The sequence below is a fragment of the Ascaphus truei genome, chromosome 1 (assembly GCF_040206685.1).
Source record: "Ascaphus truei isolate aAscTru1 chromosome 1, aAscTru1.hap1, whole genome shotgun sequence".
NCBI classification, from domain to species: Eukaryota; Metazoa; Chordata; class Amphibia; order Anura; family Ascaphidae; genus Ascaphus; species Ascaphus truei.
The window spans coordinates 173,726,490-173,751,612 of NC_134483.1; the positions used below are offsets into that span (position 1 = coordinate 173,726,490).

Sequence of the window (25,123 nt, forward strand, 5' to 3'; positions counted from 1 at the left end):
ATATTCATGTAATAAATTATACTATGGTTTTTAGTGATTAAAGTTAATGTCAGATAGGTATGTATATTTTAAATGATACAGCGCTAGTAATGTACATAGCACTTTACAGCAATAATACACGTGACATAATATAAATAAAATAATATGAGTAACACATAAAGGGAATACGTGTGCTTCATACATAAAAGTAAATACACATAAAAGTTGAAGGGCGGGGGCATATTAGTGCCTCCGTCCACCACTTAGAAGCTCATTTGTCAAACATACTCCTGGGCGTTTAAAACTTAGCATTTAATAATTGTTCTATTAAAATAAATTCTACACACAGAATAATAGAAATAAACACACAAATGTACTAATACAGGGAGGTGGATGGTGAGGTGGTGTTGGGCTAGGGGTGTATATTGCTTGATTGTCTACCTGAATAAATTCAGAAGAACCAATTAACCCCAAATCAAGCCTATGATTATAGAACACAGGATCTCTGATTAACAACTGCTAATAAGACCCTAATCACTATACCGACATATATGTGTTGTGCGGCATGAGGCGTAGCATACCGATCAAACCAACCTGTATTGTGAGATGTAGCACCTAACAGTATGATGTTAATACATACACTGTTACTTTAAGTAATCAAATTAAGCCTGTAGATGCAGCACAATGACAGGTTGGTGGTACGTGGATTGACTCTACGCCTAATGACGTTGATATACACAGCACAGAAGTTATTCACACATATAGCTAATAGGATGTATAAAAAATCTGGAAACAGCTGTAACCAAACACCCTGCTAGAAACATATAAGCAGCAACCAAATGAAGCTGTGGTATATGGACATGCCGTCCTGATATAATCAGTGCTCATGCAACTAAATCCAATATAAAACAATCAGTAACCAGCAATTATATATCCTGCTGCACCTAGTGCAGAAAAGCCCACAATATGGCAGCAGTGATGATAAAGGTCAGCAATAGTATAGATTGACATATGATGTGCACAACATTAAACCTGCTGGTATAAGCACAAAGTAACACTGAGACAGGCACAACCATTAGCCACAGAGCGAATAGGCAGCTGTTTTGCCAGATCACGAACGCAAATAAAAACGGGTCTATAGCAGAGACAGAGACACAAAGTTTTCAACGATACCACACTCTCTGATCCCTCCCTGATGACGTCACCACGCCAAACGCCCTACGCGTTTCCCTCCTACACGGAGATTCTTCAGGGGCGAGTGATGAACAGCTGATGTCGGAAGCGTGTATTTATAGCGTCCCTGGTTGCCATGGCAACCCGTGGCCAATCAGAAAATCACACCAAGTTTCATACAGACTGGCTAACACTCTGTACCGATCACAGAGTTGCTGCATGTAGCTAACAACAGTCCAAAGACAGTACACACTATGGATTCAAAACATATAGATGAGGAAAACAAAAGGTAAAAGTCCAGCATAAGCGGGGGTAGTGTACATGGGATAGGGCTGAATATGGTTGATAACCATGATGTAGAGTTAGCAAAAACTGCATAGGAACCCTGGGATAGGTGGCAAATACTACTGGCTGACATTTAAGTTGCGTACTAGATGATATGCATATCAATCTGTCAATTGGTACAAAGTGTTGCTGAGTGGAATGCTTACTAGCCAATAAATAGACATATAACAGTTCTTGTCAGCTATGTGAGCGATAGCATCATATTAGTGGATGGATATATGTATAACAGCTCCAAAGATCATATAAAAGGTGTATACGTGAAACTCTCATTAAGACCATGAGGGTTCAAAGTTTTTAATTTATATATCCATTCCGCTTCACGTTTCAACAATCTGTTATTAATATCTCCTCCACGTATGTTATTCTTGATATGGTCAATGCCAATAAAAGAAATACATTTGATGTCTCCTTGGTGGATATTATTTATATGGCGAGCAACAGGAGTGTAAAGTTGATTGTGGACAGAATTGATATGTTCAAGTAATCTTCGTCTAAATTCCCTTATAGTTTTGCCCACGTATCTGAGGCCACAAACACAACTGATAAGATAAATAACATTAATGGTTTTGCAACTAATGTGATGTCTGATATCAAATGATCTAGATTGATCGATGGTAGAAAAAACCTTTGCGGGTGTAATGTACTGACATGCCTTACAATTTTTGCATTGGTAGGTACCCTTAGGTGGCGGTGTCAGCCACGTAGATACTGTCTGGCGTCGAAAATGGCTATGTACCAAACCGTCGTGTAAATTGGTTGATCTTCTACTAGTAATACTGGGAGTGTCTTTCAGAACTCTCGTCAAATCATCATCTGATTTTAAGATGTGCCAATGTCTAGAGAAGATCGATTTGATCTCTTGCCATCTATAATCATAGGTACCAATGCACCGGACTTGAGAGTTAGGTGGTCTAATAGTTGGACCCAGCAAACTGTCTCTATCACTGTCTCGCGCTCGATGGTAAGCATATTTAAGAGTGGCGATTGAGTATCCTCTATGTAAAAAACGTTCTTTAAGATCTTTGGCCTGTACATGAAATTCCTTGAACGTTGAACAATTGCGACGTAGTCGCAAGTACTGGCCAATGGGGATACTTTTAATTAATGATGGAGGGTGATGACTCGTGGCTGCTAAGAGACTGTTCATGGCTGTTTTCTTCCTGAAGACCATGGTTTGGACATTGCCATTCGCGTACTTGCTTATTTTTAAATCTAAAAAGGTAATTTCAGTAACATTAAACTCGAACGTGAGTTTTAAATTAAGATCATTTGTATTCAATAATGACACAAATTTATTAAGGTCAGAAACCGGGCCATGCCAAATCAATAAAATGTCATCTATGAATACAATCCAGAGATCAGTGTGTATTCCGCAAGTTGGTCACTAAACACATATTTGTCTTCCCACCAGCCCAGGTACAGATTGGCATATGTTGGTGCACATGATGTGCCCATCGCTGTTCCCTGGGTCTGGTGGTAAAGAGTGCCGTCAAATAGAAAGTAGTTATGACATAAGACAAACTTGAGGAGGTCAAGCATGAAGATGTTATATTCTGTGTACCTCTGTCCCCTAGATGAGAGAAAATGACTACATGCTTTTAAACCGTTGGTATGAATGATACTTGAGTAGAGTGATTCTACATCTAAAGTGGCAAACAGAGTTTGACCGTCACAGTAGATACCATTAAGTCTCAGTAAAGTATCTTTAGTGTCCCTAATGTGGGAAGGGAGGGTAGTGACGAAAGGGCGCATGAGTTGATCTAAATAAATGCTGCAATGTTCTGTTAGATTATTATTGCCTGAGACAATAGGCCTACCCGGCGGTCTCTTTTGGTCTTTATGTATTTTTGGCAATATGTAAAATGTTGCAACTGTTGGAGCCGTACGCAACAAAAACTCAAGTTCCTTCTGGTCAATAATTTTATTGTCATGGGCCTTTCTTAGGATAGTTGGAAGTTCATTGGTGAACTTGATAGTAGGGTCTCGATCTAATATGGCATAACTTGCTTTATCTTTAAGAATGCATTTGCACTCCTTGACATATAGATCGGTATCCATGACAATAATATTACCTCCCTTGTCTGAGGGCTTGATGGTAATTTCTTTCTGTGACATCAAATCCCTGAGTGCCATATTTTCATTCTTGGTGATGTTATTCTGCATGTGTATTTTGGATTTCATTTTCTCAAGATCCCTAGTAACAAGGTTTGTGAAAACCTCTACCTGGGGACATATGGACATTAGAGGTGTAAATTTGCTTCTTGGTTTACAGTTTGAAAACAGACCTTCTTGAATCTCTGGAAGACATTCATTATCATCTAATAGTGACACTAAATTTTGAATATTGATTTGGTCGGTTGCAGTGAAGCCACTCAAAGGACTTAAACCTGTTCTCACGAAAACTGCTCTTACATAAATTTCACGCAAAAAGATCAACACGTGAAATAGAAAATACTGGCTTCACTGCAACCGACCAAATCAATATTCAAAATTTAGTGTCACTATTAGATGATAATGAATGTCTTCCAGAGATTCAAGAAGGTTCATTTTCAAACTGTAAACCAAGAAGCAAATTTACACCTCTAATGTCAATATGTCCCCAGGTAGAGGTTTTCACAAACCTTGTTACTAGGGATCTTGAGAAAATGAAATCCAAAATACACATGCAGAATAACATCACCAAGAATGAAAATATGGCACTCAGGAATTTGATGTCACAGAAAGAAATTACCATCAAGCCCTCAGACAAGGGAGGTAATATTATTGTCATGGATACCGATCTATATGTCAAAGAGTGCAAACGCATTCTTAAAGATAAAGCAAGTTATGCCATATTAGATCGAGACCCTACTATCAAGTTCACCAATGAACTTCCAACTATCCTAAGAAAGGCCCATGACAATAAAATTATTGACCAGAAGGAACTTGAGTTTTTGTTGCGTACGGCTCCAACAGTTGCAACATTTTACATATTGCCAAAAATACATAAAGACCAAAAGTGACCGCCGGGTAGGCCTATTGTCTCAGGCAACAATAATCTAACAGAACATTGCAGCATTTATTTAGATCAACTCATGCGCCCTTTCGTCACTACCCTCCCTTCCCACATTAGGGACACTAAAGATACTTTACTGAGACTTAATGGTATCCACTGTGACGGTCAAACTCTGTTTGCCACTTTAGATGTAGAATCACTCTACTCAAGTATCATTCATACCAACGGTTTAAAAGCATGTAGTCATTTTCTCTCATCTAGGGGACAGAGGTACACAGAACATAACATCTTCATGCTTGACCTTCTCAAGTTTGTCTTATGTCATAACTACTTTCTATTTGACGGCACTCTTTACCACCAGACCCAGGGAACAGCGATGGGCACATCATGTGCACCAACATATGCCAATCTGTACCTGGGCTGGTGGGAAGACAAATATGTGTTTAGTGACCAACTTGCGGAATACACACAGTTCATTGATCTCTGGATTTGATTCATAGATGACATTTTATTGATTTGGCATGGCCCGGTTTCTCCTCTTAATAAATTTGTGTCATTATTTAATACAAATGATCTTAATTTAAAACTCACGTTCGAGTTTAATGTTACTGAAATTACCTGTTTAGATTTAAAAATAAGCAAGGACGCGGATGGCAATGTCCAAACCACGGTCTTCAGGAAGAAAACAGCCACGAACAGTCTCTTAGCAGCCACGAGTCATCACCCTCCATCATTAATTAAAAGTATCCCCATTGGCCAGTACTTGCGACTACGTCGCAATTGTTCAACGTTCAAGGAATTTCATGTACAGACCAAAGATCTTAAAGAACGTTTTTTAAATAGAGGATACTCAATCGCCACTCTTAAATATGCTTACCATCGAGCGCGAGACAGTGATAGAGACAGTTTGCTGGGTCCAACTATTAGACCACCTAACTCTCAAGTCCGGTGCATTGGTACTATAATTATAGATGGCAAGAGATCAAATCGATCTTCTCTAGACATTGGCACATCTTTAAATCAGATGATGATTTGACGAGAGTTCTGAAAGACACTCCCAGTATTACTAGTAGAAGATCAACCAATTTACACGACGGTTTGGTACATAGCCATTTTCGACGCCAGACAGTATCTACGTGGCTGACACCGCCACCTAAGGGTACCTACCAATGAAAAAATTGTAAGGCATGTCAGTACATTACACCCGCAAAGGTTTTTTCTACCATCGATCAATCTAGATCATTTGATATCAGACATCACATTAGTTGCAAAACCATTAATGTTATTTATCTTATCAGTTGTGTTTGTGGCCTCAGATACGTGGGCAAAGCTATAAGGGAATTTAGACGAAGAGTACTTGAACATATCAATTCTGTCCACAATCAACTTGACACTCCTGTTGCTCGCCATATAAATAATATCCACCAAGGAGACATCAAATGTATTTCTTTTATTGGCATTGACCATATCAAGAATAACATACGTGGAGGAGATATTAATAACAGATTGTTGAAACGTGATGCGGAATGGATATATAAATTAAAAACTTTGAACCCTCATGGTCTTAATGAGGGTTTCACGTATACACCTTTTATATGATCTTTGGAGCTGTTATACATATATCCATCCACTAATATGACGCTATCGCTCACATAGCTGACAAGAACTGTTATATGTCTATTTATTGGCTAGTAAGCATTCCACTCAGCAACACTTTGTACCAATTGACAGATTGATATGCATATCATCTATTACGCAACTTAAATGTCAGCCAGTAGTATTTGCCACCTATCCCAGGGTTCCTATGCAGTTTTTGCTAACTCTGCATCATGGTTATCAACCATATTCAGTCCTATCCCATGTACACTACCCCCGCTTATGCTGGACTTTTACCCTTTGATTTCCTCATCTATATGTTTTGAATCCCTAGTGTGTACTGTCTTTGGACTGTTGTTAGCTACATGCAGCAACTCTGTGATCGGTACAGAGTGTTAGCCAGTCTGTATGAAACTTGGTGTGATTTTCTGATTGGCCACGGGTTGCCATGGCAACCAGGGACGCTATAAATACACGCTTCCGACATCAGCTGTTCATCACTCGCCCCTGAAGAATCTTTGTGTAGGAGGGAAACGCGTAGGGCGTTTGATGTGGTGACTTCATCAGGGAGGGATCAGAGAAAGTGTGGTATCATTGAAACATTGTGTCTCTGTCTCTGCTATAGACCCGTTTTTATTTGCGTTCGTGATCTGGCAAAACAGCTGCCTATTCGCTCTGTGGCTAATGGTTGTGCCTGTCTCAGTGTCACGGGAGACTCCTGTGGCGGGTAGGATCTTGGTGGCCGGAACAGCAGGAGCGTAGTAGGGGTCACAAGCAGAGATCAGAGGCAGGCGGCAGATAGCGAAGTCAGGTAACAAGCAGGGGTCCGAGGCAGGCGGCAGGTAGCGAAGTCAGGTAACAAGCAGAGGTCGGCAACGAGGAGACTGGAACAGGACAGGCAAGCAGGGACAGGTCTGGGAGCAGGGACTGAGAACGGGAACAAACAGGGACAAGCCAGATTACCAGCAAGGGCCTTAACTGCGAACAGACTCAAATACAGGTACAGGAACAGATCAGGATCAGAGGCATGTGCATATGAGTCTGACTTGAAACAGAGGCAAGGGAGGAACAGGAAAGGGAGGTTTATATATGCAGGCTGAGAGGGAGCACAGGTGTCAGGTATCAGAGTCTGGAATGTTCCTTAGTTTAGCAGCAGCAATCCCGGTGGACAAGTATAGGTACTGCAGGCTAGAACAAGACATTGAGAGTGGCAGCAGTCCCGGTGGCCAAGCATGGGTAGCAGGCTAGAGAATATGACATTACTCCCCCCTCCCAAGAGCGTTCTCCGGACGATCCTCCAGGCTCTTCCCGGAGGCCTTGATGAAAAGTGGACTCAAGGTGACCCACCTCTGGTGGTTTGTCAGCGGGCAGAGGGTACTCCACAGGTACATTGAGTGCTGCAAGGAACCTCCGAATGAGTGCGTTCAACCCAAAAGCAGGGGCAGAGACATCAGGAATGTGGGCATCAAGGACGGCTGCAGCATTTCCACATGAGTCAGTGGGGACACAGAGTTCGCTCTCCATGGTCTCCTCTTGCGACTGCTGTTTCGTGGCATCACCCAATGAAAGACCAGCTATTTGAGTTTTAAGCTCTTGAAGCTGTCCTTCTGCACTTCTTTTCCCACTCAAAGCAGTTGTCAGTTCAGCTTCTTTAGAGTTGAGTAGCGACTCCATATCTCCCAGTTGACTTAGAACAAGGCTTAAATGTGTTTCTTTTTCTTTATTTCTGACCTGTAGTTGCCGGTACTCCTCATAGACTTTGTCCAGCTGCAGCCGGGCCTTCTCATGGGCTGTGTGATTCGACACTTTGCAGGCATCAGTCATCTTGACCCCACAGCGCAGTGTCAGGCCAGCCACTTGACGGACAGACACCTCCTCCCTCTCTTTTTTGGCAAGCTGTGTCTTGAGCTCAGCGATCTGCGCCTGTAGCGCTGTGAGATACTGTGATTTGTGTTCAGCTGTCAGCTTTATCTCTTTCATTTGTAGGTGTTGTTGCAATTTCCACTCCTCAGTGAGAGATTCCTGGTTAAGTGCATCCTGCAATTCTCTTCTCAGGGCTTTCATCTCTTCACTGTGATCATGTTGAGCTCGCTTCCATGCATCCCACATCACATCTTGGAGCTCTGCAAATTCCTTTGCTATGGTCTCAGCAGCTTGTCTTTTCCAGGTCTCTTTCTCTTGGGTGTACTGGCTGTTAGGGATGGAGCAGTGTTTCTGCTCCTCTAAGTCTTGCTTCAGATTCTGGACCGCCTTGTGCTCCTCTCATACAGGGTTACCTGGGTTCTAAGCTCCTCCTCAAGCAAGGCAATGGTTATGCTCAGTGTGGCCTTCAGCTCCTCATGCTGCTCTTTGGGGGGACACTGGGTACTCAGATACTCTTGCAGCATTTTTACCGTGTAGGCAGTCTGGAAACTTTCTTCCTGCAAAACTCGCTGCTTTTCCTCAGCATTCACCCATTTCTCTTTCGTGTCCTGCAGATGTATATGCAGTTCTTGCAGCTGACTCTGTAGCATATTTTCCTCTTGTGTGCGCTGCTCCAGGGAGACACGTTCTTCTTGCAGCACTCTCTCTGTATCCTGCAGTGCTGTTAGCATGTCTATTTTTTCCCGGGCCAACTTTTTCTTCTCCTCTCCTAATTCATGGAGTTTCTTATCTCCTTCACTGACTTGGGCATAGAGATTCTTGCACTCTTGGGTTACAGTTTCAAAACTGATATTTAACCCTTCGAAGATTTCTCTCAATGAACATAGTTCTGTGTTGAAGTGGCAACTCTTCTCCTTAGAGGCTTCCAGCTCTGTAGTAACACAGGTTGGTAAGGGAATAAACCCTAAAAGGGTGCTTCAAATTGATGTTTGCTGAAGACCGTTAACAGTCTTCAAGGGATCAGTGGTTGTTAATGACTCATGAGCAGTGTGAGGGTTCCCCCATTACATGCATCGATTTGTATAGACAGATATATATATAATGTGAAGCTCAGGCACATAGAGTAAACCGCTGTAGGGAAAGAGAGACCTCTAACCTGACCGGAGTGCTTATCCCATCCGGCGGTTCCTTCTCTGGCGGGTCACGTGTTTCCAGCGGGTCCTTGAGCAGGGAGTGCAGAGACTCACGGGGCTGTCTCAGCCTGTGCCTGTTGAGCTGTTCGTTCGGGGAAGAAAGAAACCTCACCACTGTTCTCTTTGGCGTGCATCCGTCCCAGCAATGGAAGACAGGTAAGTGAAGAGGAGGGGGGAGATGTTGGAGCACTGCAGTAAAAAGTACCAGGCTGGCGGCGGCGTGCAACAAAAAAACTTTAATGCGGCATAAAAGCCCTGATTAAAATGACAGAACAATTCTCTGACGCGTTTCGTCTGAGCGACTTTTTGAAAAAGTCGCTCAGACGAAACGCGTCAGAGAATTGTTCTGTCATTTTAATCAGGGCTTTTATGCCGCATTAAAGTTTTTTTGTTGCACGCTGCCGCCAGCCTGGCACTTTTTACTGCAGTGCTCCAACATCTCCCCCCTCCTCTTCAGCTCTGTAGTAAGCCTGTGAACCTCTTTCTGAGATGCTTCCAGTGCTGCATCAACTTGAGCCATGAAAGTCTGGTACTGGGCAGAATCAGCGTAGGCCTTCTCCAGCTTACTTGACAAGATCACTCTGTCATTCTCCAACTGATATTTTTCTTTTTCCCAGTCACCCTCTGCTTTTTCCAGCGCTAATTGCATCCTTGACTTTTCTTCTATCAATAGTCTCTTCTCCTCTTCTGATTCATGGAGTCTTTTATCTCCTTCACTGGCTTGGACAGAGAAGTTCTTACTCATTTGGTTTATAGTTTCAAACCTACTATTTAACTCTTTGGAGGCGTCTCTCATAGAACGTATCTCTGTTTTCAAGTAGCATATCTCCTCCCGAACGACTTCCATCTCTTTTTTGAAGTAGCAAATCTCCTCCTGGGAGACTTTAAGCTTTGTATTAAGCCTGTCAATTTCCTTCATAGAGATTTCCAGGAATTCGTTACTTTTAGAAGTGAGGCGCTGATCCTCAGCAGCATCAGCATATGCCCTCGCCAGCTCACCTGACATGACATCCAGGTCACTCTCCAACTGGTGCTTTTCTTTTTCCTGGAGAACACTGTCACGGTGAGATTATGGCAGGCTGTATAAGTCACACATAAATATATATAACAATTGATATATATTTATCACTGGGTCTGAACTGGGACGAGACTTAGATATGATAAAATATAATTTATTCCTTGATAAAGGTGAACACACAATAATGTACAAATAACAGGCACAATATAGACACTTACGTAAAATGGAAATGATGAAGCAGTCACATCTGGACTGGCAGTTCATACAGCACTCTTCATAGTCATCAAGACACCAAAGACATGAAAAGACCTCTGCAGGAAGACAGTGCATAGCGTTTCTCTCAGCAATCAAGATGGTATAGAACAGACTGAACACTTGAAGAACTTAAAGAACATGAACAACACTGGATAAGGGCTTGACCACAGATTATATACCTTTTGTGGCCATATCCTTAACCTTAAGTACAGGTGATTGGTTTTCAATTACCTCCAGCCACTCACTAGCCTGGGAACACATTTTAATCCATGCCCCCCTGCTTGTTGGGACATGCGCAGTAGAGCTCTGGGGTCTCATTTCTGAAGCCCCACATTTGCATCAGGAATGCCAGCCAGTCTATCCATTTGGAGTTCTGGCAGGAAAACCTTTGTTGAAAGGTGTGAAATGGGACACTTAAAGACTGCTCTGGTTTGAGCCTCCTCCGCCCTTAGGTAAACAGGTAGGGTGACAAAACCATTTGAACAATACTTAAGTCCTAGACATTGGGTCGCCTCTAGGGCCATCTGCTATCCTGGTATGCAAAAGAATTTCCTCTGGGTCTTTGTCCATACCTTGGGACACAGTATTAAACATAAAACATAAACGTATTAAAATATCCGGTTCCGTTGGGTTTAGCAGGTCCAATCTTCCTAGTTCTCATTGCCAGAACTGGGACACCATATGGTCCAAAAAGCGACTTGCTACGACCTTCGGAACTGGAGATACACAAATGCACATTAAATCATTTTTCACTTTAATACAAAAATCTCCGCTAAAAAAGAAATCTCAGCTTTTCACTAAATCCCCATTGAAAACAACGGGCTCTGCCGCCATGGGTTTCAATGGAGCAACTCCGCCGTTGTAGTCAATGGGGTTTCCTGCCATAGACTTTCAATGGGGAACCGCCGTCATTGAAGTCTATGAGAAAATCCACAAATCTTTACATTCGTCCATACTCCGTCTGGTTGGTCTGAGGGGGCTGGAAATGGGCATGCATTAAAGCCGGAACCTTGGCTACATGTCACCCAAATCCCATCCCTCTGGGCATTCCAGAACCGGAGATATGGACTTACACATTTCAACATTTTACACTTAGTCATTTTTTCACCATGCAGCTTTTCCCCCATTAGAATCAATGGTAAAAAGTCCCGAACTTTCAAGGGGGTCCATACTCCGTCAGGTTGGTCCAAGAGGATCAAGGATGGTTCTGCAGTGATGCCGGAGCAGTGACTACAGATACCCCAAACCTTGATTCTCTGGTCCCTCCGGAACCGGAGATATGGATTCCAAAATTACAGCATTTCACACTTAGTCATTTTTCGGAGCTGTTTCTGCCGCCGCCATTGAAGCCTATGGCGCGACCCGCTCTTCTCGGTTCGACCCTGATCGGGGGTCCAGGATTCGGGGACCCGGTTGTGGTCGAGTGGGGGGAAGCCTAGGAACTAGGGGCAAAAAGAATTTTATTTCTAGGGCCCCCAGAACGGTTTATTCCCATGCCAATTAACGTTGAACTTGACTCAAGTGATTTTAACTCTTTTAAAGGACATTGTATCCGCTTTGCGGTTTGCGGTCTGGACGGCAGCCAACTCGTTCTTCGAAAGGTACCTCTAGGAATCTCCATTGAAGTCAATGGGCCCATTGACTTTCAATGGGAAACCGCCGCTCTCCCTCTCGGACGCCACCTGCTGGTCTTTACAGGAAACAGGACTAAAACAGCACAATTCTCTATTGAAATGCATTGAGCCCTAATGGCGGACAATGGGGACCTGCAAAATGGTGTCTGAAAAGGCGGGAAAGTTACACAAAGGGCTATAATCACTATACCACTATTAACCCTTGTGCTCCCGGATGGATCCCAGTGTGTGTGTGATGCAGACACTGATTAACAATAAAACATGGGGGAACAGGGAATATACATTTTCAGGTTATGACAAGGGTTAAATCACACATCTGGGCCTCAGCCCAGTTAACCCCTTGTCTCCCTGGTGAGGTTAGAGGGTGGCCAATTGGGGTGTAACCCCTTTAATCCCGGGCCAAATCCTCTCCATCGTCACAAACACACTTAGCAATTGCTGAGGATAGGCAACTCTGTAGTGCAGCCTTGGCTTCTTGCGCTTTATCTAAACGTCCATGAAGACAATCAATCTCTTTTCGTGCAGATTGAAGTGTCTGAGTTAGGGCATCTTTTCCTTGATTAAATACTTCTTTCTTTTCCTTCTTCTTCCTTGCTTTGAGAAGTTCTGAAGAATCAGTGGTACTGTGTTCACATTTACTGCTCAAGACTGTTTTTTGAGTGGGAGCCATAATTTCAGACATGGGGAAACCACACTTCCCAAGAAACCAGTAAAGAGGAAATGTGTCTTTAAAGCAGAAGCATTAGAATGAACAACAGAAATATTAGACACAGAGAGACAAGATAGGAGAGCTGACCCTTTTGAGACCTTAGCATCAGTCACAAAGATATCATAAATGCAAGGAAAAAACATAAACAGAGAAACCTGCAGTTAAACCTGAAACCTTAGAACCCATCATAGGAAGAACTACAGATTGCAAGAAAATCACAACATGCAGAACAAAATTATGGGAGCACTTTTGTCTTTTGAAATGGGGACCCTGTGAACAGCAGTGGTCCAACCAGGGAAAGCAGTAAATCAAGGTAACCGTCTTAAATAGAAATGTGAGTCTGAAAATTTGCAGTGCCCCCCCCCCCAATGCAGAGACAATTCTTGTCCAGGTAATGAAAGTCTGAAAATGGCAAAAACAGGTACTGCAGGGAGGGGTTTTTTTTTTTTTTGTAAAAGGGAATTCTTTTCAGGGAGAAAGTGGCACAAAAAGCCCTGCAGAAACCTTTGCAGCAACAAAACCTTCAGGATCCCAACTGGGATTTAAAAAAAACAAAAAAAAAGTACTTATCTTCCTCCAAGCGGATGGGGTCTGCTGAAGCAGGAAGGCAGAGAATCTGTTCCAGCGAGATCCAGAAGTGGCCTCGGTTTTCTGTCACTGGATACTCTTGTGGCGGGTAATATCTCGGTGGCCGGAACAGCAGGAGCGTAGTAGGGGTCACAAGCCGAGATCAGAGGCAGGCGGCATATAGCGAAATCAGGTAACAAGCAGGGGTCCGAGGCAGGCGGCAGGTAGCGAAGTCAGGTAATAAGCAGAGGTCGGTAACGAGGAGACTGGAACAGGACAGGCAATCAGGGACAGGTCTGGGAGCAGGGACTGAGAACGGGAACAAACAGGGATAAGCCAGATTACCAGCAAGGGCCGTAACTGCGAACAGACTCAAATACAGGTACAGGAACAGATCAGGATCAGAGGCATATGCATAGAAGTCTGATTTGAAACAGAGGCAAGGGAGGAACAGGAAAGGGAGGTTTATATATGCAGGCTGAGAGGGAGCACAGGTGTCAGGTATCAGAGTCTGGAATGTTCTTTAGTTTAGCAGCAGCAATCCCGGTGGACAAGTATAGGTACTGCAGGCTAGAACAAGACATTGAGAGTGGCAGCAGTCCCGGTGGCCAAGCATGGGTACAGCAGGCTAGAGAATATGACACTCAGTGTTACTTTGTGCTTATACCAGCAGGTTTAATGTTGTGCACTTCATATGTCAATCTATACTATTGCAGACCTTTATCATCACTGCTGCCATATTGTGGGCTTTTCTGCACTAGGTGCAGCAGGATATATAATTGCTGGTTACTGATTGTTTTATATTGGATTTAGTTGCATGAGCACTGATTATATCAGGACGGCATGTCCATATACCACAGCTTCATTTGGTTGCTGCTTATATGTTTCTAGCAGGGTGTTCAGTTACAGCTGTTTCCAGATTTTTTATACATCCTATTAGCTATATGTGTGAATAACGTCTGTGCTGTGTATGTCAACGTCATTAGGCGTAGAGTCAATCCACGTACCACCAACCTGTCATTGTGCTGCATCTACAGGCTTAATTTGATTACTTAAAGTAACAGTGTATTTATTAACATCATACTGTTAGGTGCTACATCTCACAATACAGGTTGGTTTGATCGGTATGCTACGCCTCATGCCGCACAACACATATATGGCGGTATAGTGATTAGGGTCTTATTAGCAGTTGTTAATCAGAGATCCTGTGTTCTATAATCATAGGCTTGATTTGGGGTTAATTGGTTCTTCTGAATTTATTCAGGTAGATAATCAAGCAATATACACCCCTAGCCCAACACCACCTCACCATCCACCTCCCTGTATTAGTACATTTGTGTGTTTATTTCTATTATTCTGTGTGTAGAATTTATTTTAATAGAACAATTATTAAATGCTAAGTTTTAAACGCCCAGTAGTGCGTTTGACAAATGAGCTTCTAAGTGGTGGACGGAGGCACTAATATGCCCCCGCCCTTCAACTTTTATGTGTATTCATCAATTATCAGCTCATCTATCGCACCCAACGTCAAACTAGGCGTTTTGGGCACACTCATTTAACACCAATCCATAAAATTAGTGAGCTGTATATTCTGTCTGTATACATAAAAGTAACATTTAGGAAAAGGAGTCCTTGCCCCAAAGAGCTTACAATCTAATTGGTTAGTAGGAAGAACGTACAGACACAGCAAGGTGTTCTGGTAAGTGTGTCTACACGGTGCTTAGGTTGATGTATGAAGTGTATAGTATCAGCCACAAAGTTACCCATATGCTTCTTTAAAGAGGTGTGTTTTAAGATTTAGTGTCAGAGGGCGCAGGTGGGAAAGGAGTTAATCTGAAATGAGAAGTGGAGAAGGAAGGAGAGATGGAGATATATAAAGATGTTTGTCTGACCTAATATGGTATTTAATCTTGACTGTATTAATTATGGCTGTGCAATAATAATAGGTCTACATATTATAATTTCCAAGAGAAAGAAGTTGGGAATACAACTTTTAATCACACACATTTAATTCACTGTGTGTGAAAAATAAATTAAGAACAAATTAACAGGGAAAATAACAAAAAATTACGTACACAAAAGCATCTTTTTTGTTGCAGAACTGTCTGTATGGCATGTGCGTTAATTGTGATGGATGTTATAGTTTTGGTAATGTGCATGTGCAGTATATTGATTAACGCGTTTCTATGCGACAGAAATCCCAGGTAACACAGCTAATGTAATGATGCTAGTTTGCTGAATGGATGTTGTTTTTACATATCATTAGCTTTGTGGATACCTGCATGTTCCCTATTTAGCTAACGTAGCTTTGTGGAAAATGACTGACATTATCTATTTACAGTAGCTAATGTCATGTTAGTAGCCCAGATTTAACGGACCCCAAAATGGTTATAGAATACATTTAGAAGAAAAAAAAGGAATTTGAGGTATTTTACCTAGGCTTTCAAAAGTGAGATCGAAATCTTGGTGTGGAAGAAATGCCAGTGACTATGCAATGCAGTACATGCTAATTTTATCAGATGATTTTATACATAACTGGTAAAAAATATATATCTTTTAGCACAATGTATGTTTCTACCTTCTGTGACGGAGTCACTGTCTGCGCAGTTTGGAAAGAGTTTGCAATGTGTATGTTCCAGCATGCAGGCAGTTAATCTCCCCTGGAGAGGCTAGATGCAGGTGAAACTAATTGAGCATACATGAATGAACTTTGGGTTTTAAAGGCAGTCAGTGAGCTGCCACGAAGAGCTTGTTTTTCCCCACGAGGGTAGAGAGACATCTCCCCAACCTGGTTGGTACAGTTCCCCAGGCCTGCTGGATGCAGGGCCTGCTGGGATTGCCTGGCATGCACACCCAGGACAAGTGAAACTGAACAAGCCTGCTGGATGGGGGGTTTTGACTACAAGGAAACAGCATTCCATACACTGCTGAGGGAACTGAGCTGTCCTGTCGAGATTACTGTTCAGAGGGATTTCCTGGACTCTCCTGGGGCCGAGTTCCCACATCAACAGATAAGGACTTTGATATTGTCATTTATAGTATATCTCGCATTATATCATTATATATATATATTGTCATTTATTATTATATCTCATTATCTCACAAGTGTTTTTGGGCTGGAACCTGGTGCGCCAGATAAGAGGGACATGCTTCCCTCCCTTTAAGATGACAACACCAAAAACAAAATGGTCCTTTGGGGTCCCCTACTTCCTGGGTTACAGACCCCGTTATGGGGTGCCGGTATCTCCTGCAGTATTTAAAATCCCTGGTTCACGTGACACAGAAGATTTTTACATTGCGGAGATACTGGCACCCCATACCGGGGTCTATATCTCGGGATATATGGGGTCACCGAGGCTGAAATCAATGCGGTTCAGTTCAGGAGACCCCCTGCTCATGCACACTAGTCATCCACCCGGTCAGTCAGTCCCCCACCCATTCAGGCACCCACCCAGTCAGTCAGGAACCCACCCAGTCAGTCAGGTACCCACCCAGTCAGTCAGGCACCCATACAGTCAATCAGTCAGTCAGTCAGTCACCCACTCACCCAGTCAGTCGGTCACCCACCCAGTTAGTCGGTCACCCAGTCACCCACCCAGTCAGTCACCCACAACAAAATGCAGAATAAAAGGTCCGAGTTGCGGTGGAGTAGCGCAATAAAAATCCAGCTGTATTACCATACCAACGGAGTCTGAAGTAGATACCTTTCCATGAAAGCAGCTGCTAAAATCATGCTGTCTCTGATGAGAGTGGGACGGAAATGTGTCCGCGATTGTACGCTGGGGAAAAAAACATTGGCTATCCAGCTGTGCTGCCGTCGGAGTAAATGAATGGGTCAAGAAAGAGTCCAAAATCTACAAGTCTGTCAATTGTAAAAGAGAGGTGCCATGGAGTACACGGAGTAACATGGAGTTAATGAGGACTCCGCTAAGGTTGAAGTACTAGAGCTAAGGCTATGGGCCATATTTAATCGTGGAGGAGCACTAAGACTGTGTAGGCGACTCGCTTAGTACCACTTGGAAAAGTGGCCTAGTATATTTCATAAAGAAACTGTGAAACTGCATATACTGCTTAGCACTCTGATGAAATAAAAGAATTAAAGATTATGCAGAATATGTGCCACTGAAGTGCCACCAAGAGTGAAGCAATTAATTAATTACATGTACACAAATGTGTTAGTAAGGGACTTAGAGAAAGATAAACTGGAATTTTATCTTCCGATACATAATGTAGTGTAAAAAATCTTTTCATAGTAAAAGATCAATACGGATTGATGTCGGAGGCCCCGTGGCATGGGATCTGACTGTTCTGCATCTGACAACTGCACCTGGGTACAGGAGTGCCCAGGAAGGTGTATGTGCACCAACAGTTCACAGCACTGCCTCATACATTGGGTGGGATTGACTGAGAAGGAAACCAGGGTTATTAGTGCCACAGCAACCTCAGTACTTTGGGGGAATCAGAACGTGTTGGGGTATTGGGTGTATACTGTGGGTTACAGTTATATGGTTATTATATGTGTTCAGTAAATATTCGCTATATACCTTGTGTGTGTTATTCATTCATGTGATTGGTTCCTGTGAGGGGTTATCCGCCACCGCTGGGATCCCTCATAGATGGAGGCACTGCGCTGATAAGGAGAAAGAACTCACCCCAGGCTCCCAGCTGTGAGCATACCAGTATAGCAGCACCTGTAGTTTCCCTTAGTCATAGGGAAAGGGGGCTACATTTGTATTCGGGTTGGTATCGCGTTGGAAGCGGCCTAATCTCCTACTTTTATCTTGTCTCACACCACCCATCACTTTTTGTTTCATACAGGTTTTGAATCATTCAGCAATACAGTGTACTTCCCTCTGTGCTCTATATTATACACATATTGTCACATGGTTGACGAGATCACATATCATTTTAGATCTACTGCACGCTATTGTTTATCACTCTTTGTTATATACAGTACATATATATATCCTCAATTCACTTGCACAGCATTTCACTTGGCGCTATATATAGCAATAGAACAACAGGCACTCCGTAATAATAGTCTCTGATGAGGGTGCAAATCCTATACAAATAGTAAGCAATACGATACCGTTTTTGAGGACGAAATCAAAAGGCAGCACTCCAGAAATGATCCAAAAAATGTATTAAAGATGAGACAAAATTCCTATTGTGTCTCTCATCTTTAATACATTTTTTGGATCATTTCTGGAGTGCTTCCTTTTGATTTCGTCTTCAACCACGATATCATATTGCTATATATATATATATATATTGTGACAGAGTTACTGACTCAGTAGGCTGGAACAATGAATGGAGAGACGCTGCAGCCATTTCACAGAGTGTTAATCTCCTCAGACAGAGAAAGCACAGCTGAAGACTGATTAAACAGGGGCTGAACTCATCAGTGAAACAAGTGCTTTAAAAAGAAGGAAGTTGCTCACACGAGTTTGAGCTTGTTTTTCCATGTGAGGGTGGAGAGACCTCTCCCGGCTAAGAAGCCGTAGCTGTTGCTCTGGTCCCCCAGTCCTGCGAGGAGCTATGCTGCTGGGACCAGCTGGGACCCCAACCCAAGATAAAGATACAGATTGCTGCGAGGCTGGACACAGCCTTCTCCCCGGAACCGTGTTCCTGTTTGCTGTTGGAGCTGCATTGCAGATAAGACTTTATTATTATACTTATTGGTTATACTTTGTGCCGCATATGTTTTGGGCATAACCAGATTAGCTGGCTGCCCTGTTAGTAAGGGCTCAAGAAGTGAGTTAGTTTCCCTAACGGGAATAGGCTTTAATTTCTAGAAAGTCGTTTTTAAAGGGACAGTGCACCCGTACGTTATTTTGGTTGTGGCTAATAAACCACTATAGTTGAACATTTCCCATCGTGTCTAGCGTCTTACTGACCCCACCGCGAGGCCGTCCTGCCACAGGATATATATATATATATATATATATATATATATATATATATATATATATATATATATAGTGTGTGAGATGTGATGTTAAATTGTTGTTACATTAACAAAAAGATAATCAAGCATAGCACTATGTACGTTGAAAAGCCACAAGATGACTACAGCAGGGTTTGAAACCTTGAGAATAGTCATTACTTATTGGTAATAGTAGAGTTGTAACCCTGAGTCCCAGATCCTTTTGTTACATAATTAATCAAGTAAATAAGAAAGATTGTCATATAGGGAAATCCAGACACAGCTAATGAAAACATTTGCATTTAAGATTTTAATTTCAGGAATGAGAAACTAAATCTGTACAGAACAAAAAATATATAGGCAGGTACAGTATTACAAGAAAAACATGAGTTTAGAATTTCAGCATTTAAACATTTTGATTTTAGCATTTAAAATCAAAATGTTTAGGCGAAATACTTGTCTGGGAACAGACGCATCAGCTAACAGTTATATCCCAGTCATAAAAATGTTGACCATGGAAAAAAGAAAAGGGAACTAAATATAGTGATCAGGCATAAGAACTTAAAGAATCGTAACATGAAAATGATAGATTCATAATGTGCTTACCATGTCCCGTATACTCAAAGGAATCTCCTTCGTCTGGAGTGTCAAGATCATCTACATTAATGTCAAGCTCATCTGGAGTGTCTAGATTGTCATCCGATAGTATAGAGCCTTCACTACGGTCCAGGGAGAGGTTGATGTTGGGAGCTGTAAGCTTGATCTTTCTGGTGTGAGAGCCATTCAGATCCAAAGAATTTGGAGGTTCTACATACATTTCAAGAAGAAAGTCCAAACATTAGCAAGTGCTTTAATTTTAAAGCCATAGATGTAGATAACTTTGCCTTTTCAAAACCTCACAGTGCAGGATGCACTGTACTAATATTCTTTACTTATTTCAACTTGCCCCCTGTTGACTAAACAGGACTTTGGTACAGTGGACCAATCTCAGGATGCAAGAGAAGAAAGGTAATTTTTTTTCCATGTAGTACGGTATAGCAAAGTAGGGAGAGGGAGTGGGCCATGTAATAACTTTTATTGGACCAGCAGATAGTTGATAAGTTACACAGTCTTAAAAATCCAGTTTTGGTCAAAATGATCATGAATACAAAAATATATTGAATAAATAACCAAGTAGACCATACTTTGTCACCTTTGTCAAATATTATCCAGACAAAATAAACAATGCTCGAAATAAAATTGTCATTCAACAAAATGTAGCGTATATCCTAGCATTTGTTTTTAGATGAGTCAGAAAGCTATCCCTCCATTTGGGCTAAACTCCAAAGCGTTAATGGACTCTAGATGCCTGGAAAATTCAGCAAACCGCATTGCAAATAACATCTCTCTGCCCGGCTACTACCTGGTAATGCTTCTGCTGTGAAATATAACCTCCTGGGAGCCAGCTTTTTTCTGCTTCATATGAATAACATTATTGGAAATGAAGCGGTTTTTTTTATTTCAAGCCGGAAATCCAAAAATTCTTCACAGAGAACATGGGCAAAATTGCTAGGGGAGAGGGGGGGTGAACGATGTCTGTGCAGTCTTCAGCTCCCCTCTCTGTAAAGCATCTCGGATATGTCACATTTTGTTTCTTAGATGACAGATTCAATGATGCTTTAGGAGAGGATGAAAGGAGGCTGGGGAGCGGTGCTGAAAAAAGCTGTGATTGTCTGAAACCCCGAGCGATGGCTCTCCATGGCTCTGATTCCCCTCTTCTCTTTAATACCCTTCCATTGCACTGTGAATCTGCTTCTTTGTACTGGAGTTTTGTCTCGTGCATTTAAACAGATACGATCTCCTCTCTTTCACAGGGAAGCAGCATGTTGACTAAGGGCCAAAATCATCTTTGGATTTGCTACCTGAAACATGGTGTTGGAGAGAGGAAGCAGAGTCATTCTAGGAAAGCTGCTAACGGTTCCCTGTTTACAGCAGTACATGTAAATTGGAAGAATGCAGATATACTCTACCATTTGTTTAAAAAAAAATCAACAATTTTTAAAATAAACCTTAATGAAACCAAATTTAGTCTCCCTCAAAAAATCTGGTGTTTCATTACCCACCTAGGGCATTAAACCTAAGGTGATTTATTACTTGACTTTTAAACAAATTACATTCATACATTTTCTTTTTCTTAGATTGTAAAATGCCCCAAATCTTCATCAAATAATAGAAATTACACAATCAAAAGCATATGTCACTAGATTGGGCAAATAAAGATTACTGTATGTTAACCTTTAATGCAATGGCACTTTTTTATGTGCAAAGCTAAATGGTATTAATAGGGCCTGAAATGATATGAATACAGTATATTATTTGTGATGTAATAAACGTAGGAAATGACCAGTCATTATTCAGTGAACCAAGATAAGTGTGTCCTTAGTTTTGACTGTAGGATCAGCTGGAGGTCTTTGTTTTTACCATTTAAATGTTGAAAATAAATACAGAGATTAGCAATACTATTTCAATCATTTACTGTACAGCTCTACAGTATGAGTAACAATAAAATAACAGCCATTCAGTGAAGAAAACAACATTCTGCAAAACTATTACTATGCTGTAGCTCTATCTTCTCTATAACTAATTAACCTTATTACAATCCAGTGAAATAAAGAACAATTGGCTTGATTTTAGCAAGTGATATTAGAGTTGGATGAGTTGCTCTGTCCTATAAATAAAGCACTTTAAACACCCCTTTCTAAAAACAAATTATTACTTGCTACAGGGTATAATACTGTAGCATTCTCTGAGTAATTTATCACTAAGTGAAAGGCATGCATATAATTAAGCTACATGAACACATGCTTCATACCAGGTCTGATTTCTGCTGCATCAAAAGGGATGTCCATTCCCACATCCTCTAGTATTGATCTAAAAAGAAGAACACAAGGCCATTTACATTAAAGCATGTAGGATTTGTATTTGTGTATATGACAAAATCATCAATGTTGCATTATTGCATGTACGGTGTAAATGTTTTGCTTTTAGCCATTTTTAGGAACATATTGGCCAACACATCATAAAAACAATGCAAAAAAAAAATCTGTAGCACAATTTTCAGTGCTAAGTAGCAATAAATAGGTAAGATTCTGAAATTAATGAAGTTTCTGTGACATAAAAATGCATGCATGAAGTTTAAAGGAGCAATGCAACAGGTCAGATTTTAAAGATATCCCTGCTTCAGCACAAGTGGCACCATCAGCTGAAGATGCCACCTGTGCTGAAGCAGGGAGCCACTGATTGAGCCATCTGTGCTGAAGCAGGGGTAGACTGAAAATCTCGAGGAGTGGAGTTTAAAACCCCTGGTTTATATAATACGGGTGGTAGACATAATTATACTAAAATGCAATTTAAATGAAAACAAAATTAAATGTATTTTTATATTTATAACTAGTATTGGTAAATATCAACTATTAGCATAGTATTATTTCTAATAGCCATATCATACTGTGAACATTATTTAAAAAAAATGTAACTCATATAATGAAACACCCATGCTGCGTCACATACATTTTTAGATTTATGCATAGCAATCTCATTCTGCGCCAACAATACAAACAGTCTTTTTTGGGGTTTAAACAAATGAAAACAAATGCACGCAGTTTGAGCAGTTGGAGAAATGTGATCTTGGTACATAGGTGCACACAAGGACAATTGAAATTGAGAGTGACATGCTCCAGTTTTGCTGGTGACTCACAATCATGGAATCTAACGATGATGAATGTTATTTAGGGTTCATCAATATTCAATTATTATAGATACCTCATAGTAATTTCAGGTGTTTCAGGAATTGATATGTCTCGGTTCATGCAATAAATGTGGGTCACTTGTATCATTGAGTGTTGCACTCTATGTTATAACCGGTTCACCATTGACTCATAATCATTGATTTCATTGATCATGAGTTCTATTCAAGGTTTATCAATAATCAATCCTTGAGTATTTCAGATCTTTAAGGAATTGATATGCCTCAAATTATATTATACAATTGGGTTCTGGTAGTACGTGGTTATATGGATGTATAATTATAGGATTGTAATGTTATTCTGTGTAGTTATATATTAAGTGACTATCACTTTTTAATACTAATAGTAGGGCACTGAGCATACTGTATGTGTTTATTTTGTGGCTGATGTTTTGTATGATTTAATGTGTTGTTATTGTTTTATGTTTTGTCTGTGTTTCCCTTGAGAGGTAATTGTCCATAGTTTGATCTTAACCAATAGGAAGAGACTGATTCACATATATAGCACAGCCCTTAGATCAATAGACCCTACCCTGATGAAGCATATTTGTTTCGAAACGCATAGAGGTTTTTGAGATCATCACGTTATTCACACAGGACACTGTGACGACAGAGGCCAGGCGTTTCCCTGGACCAACGAGAATGCTGCTAAAAGCTCTGCAGCAGTTCTCCATAAGCTATAGGACTTGAGTTTTGTCCCTCTTTTCTTTTTGGTGCTATACCGGTTTCCATCACGATTGAGGGACTTCACGTGTCCATCTTGTCCGAGATGTGGGAGGGATTTTTTAGAATGAGATGTTTCCTACTGTATGTACATGTGATTTTGTACATTTTTAATTTGTTCATTATTTATATAAAGTGATTTGATCTTTTAATTGATGCTCTTTCCTTTGCACTCTCTTTTCTGTTTGTGTGCTGTTCTACAGTTTTCCCTGTTCAATCGCGGGATTTCTCTGGCAAGTCTAGGATCAGCAGAGACCTAATCTTTCACCTACCGTTATAGGTGCACACCTGGGCAAAATAGAACATAACTTTTATTGAATATAATTAAAATAAGATGGCAAGATTAAAATGAACTTGCACAGTGTAACACTCGTGCAGTGAACTGTAACGGAAGTGTTGTGGCTGTATTCAGACTGGCTAATAAATCTATATAAGTAAATACTGTAGGTAGGCAGTGGGCCAAATGTCCCGAAAGCCAAAAATGACAACAGGGACAGAGCCAGGGAAATACTGTATGCAACATTTATAGGATTAGACTCAACACGGGTCTCTTTCTAACTGAATATTTATTAAATGAAAGATGGGTATTACTATATAACCTGTGAATGCAGCAAATGTTTCCAGACGCAGGAGCAAGGTTACATGCTGGCCTGAATAGGAATATCAAAGGAGAACCAGCAGCTAGTTGAAGCACTGTGTAGAATGGAGCTGCATTAGCTGCATTAGCTACTGTACCTCACATAGTCAGTGATAGAAACTCTGTCATTGGCATCAAAAGAGCAAACTTATAATTGCTACTGTTGCCACTGGAGTAAAAAGAATCAAAGTAACATTAACAGCTAATATGTGTGGGATGGATGGATGAGAGAGAGAGAGAACACTCCAAAATAAAAGTGAATGGAGGGATGGCGGTAGAGAGAATGGAGGGGAGGGGATAAGAGAATGGGGGAGAGGGAGGGAAGGTAGGAGAGACAGAATGGAGGGAAGGGGAGAGACAATGGGAGAGAGAATGGTGGAAAGTGTGTGTGTGAGAGAAAGGCGACTGACGCAGTTGGTTATAAAATTTGTTTAATAAATAATTTTGTTATGTGTCCCTGTTTTTACTTTTGTAAATCTGATCATCCTAACCTGTCCCCGAGGTTTCTCTTTGATGATGCACAGTATCAGCAGAAAGATGGACATTGTTAGGTTTTCAGGGATGGAGGTGGACGAGGGGGGGGGATCAATGGCTTATGGTCATCTTCCAAATTACTCATTAAGACAGGGGAGCGCAAACTTTTTCCCCTGGGCCCCCCTGCTGCCTGTCTCCCTCTCCTCACGCCCCCCTGCTTACCTTGCTTCAGACGTCCTGGCGTCATGACGT

The 25,123-nt window shown here is 41.4% G+C and overlaps 1 protein-coding gene across 17 annotated transcripts in view; it reads right to left on the reverse strand.

The window, feature by feature from the left end:
* Window positions 1–25,123, reverse strand: part of PRUNE2 (prune homolog 2 with BCH domain) — a 266,033-nt gene that overhangs the window by 76,063 nt on the left and 164,847 nt on the right. For 15 of the 17 annotated variants that reach the window (XR_012801231.1, XR_012801230.1, XR_012801229.1 and 12 more), the window contains 2 exons: window positions 22,105–22,163; window positions 19,860–20,060 (listed from right to left, as the gene is read on the reverse strand). Coding sequence is in view for 12 of the 17 variants with exons in the window: in XM_075598671.1 (XP_075454786.1) it covers window positions 19,860–20,060; window positions 22,105–22,163 (260 nt within the window). In the remaining 5 variants the exon portion in view is untranslated. Of the gene's footprint in view, window positions 1–19,859; window positions 20,061–22,104; window positions 22,164–25,123 lie in introns of those variants that run through there. The other 2 variants (XR_012801240.1, XR_012801241.1) reach the window with 2 other exon arrangements.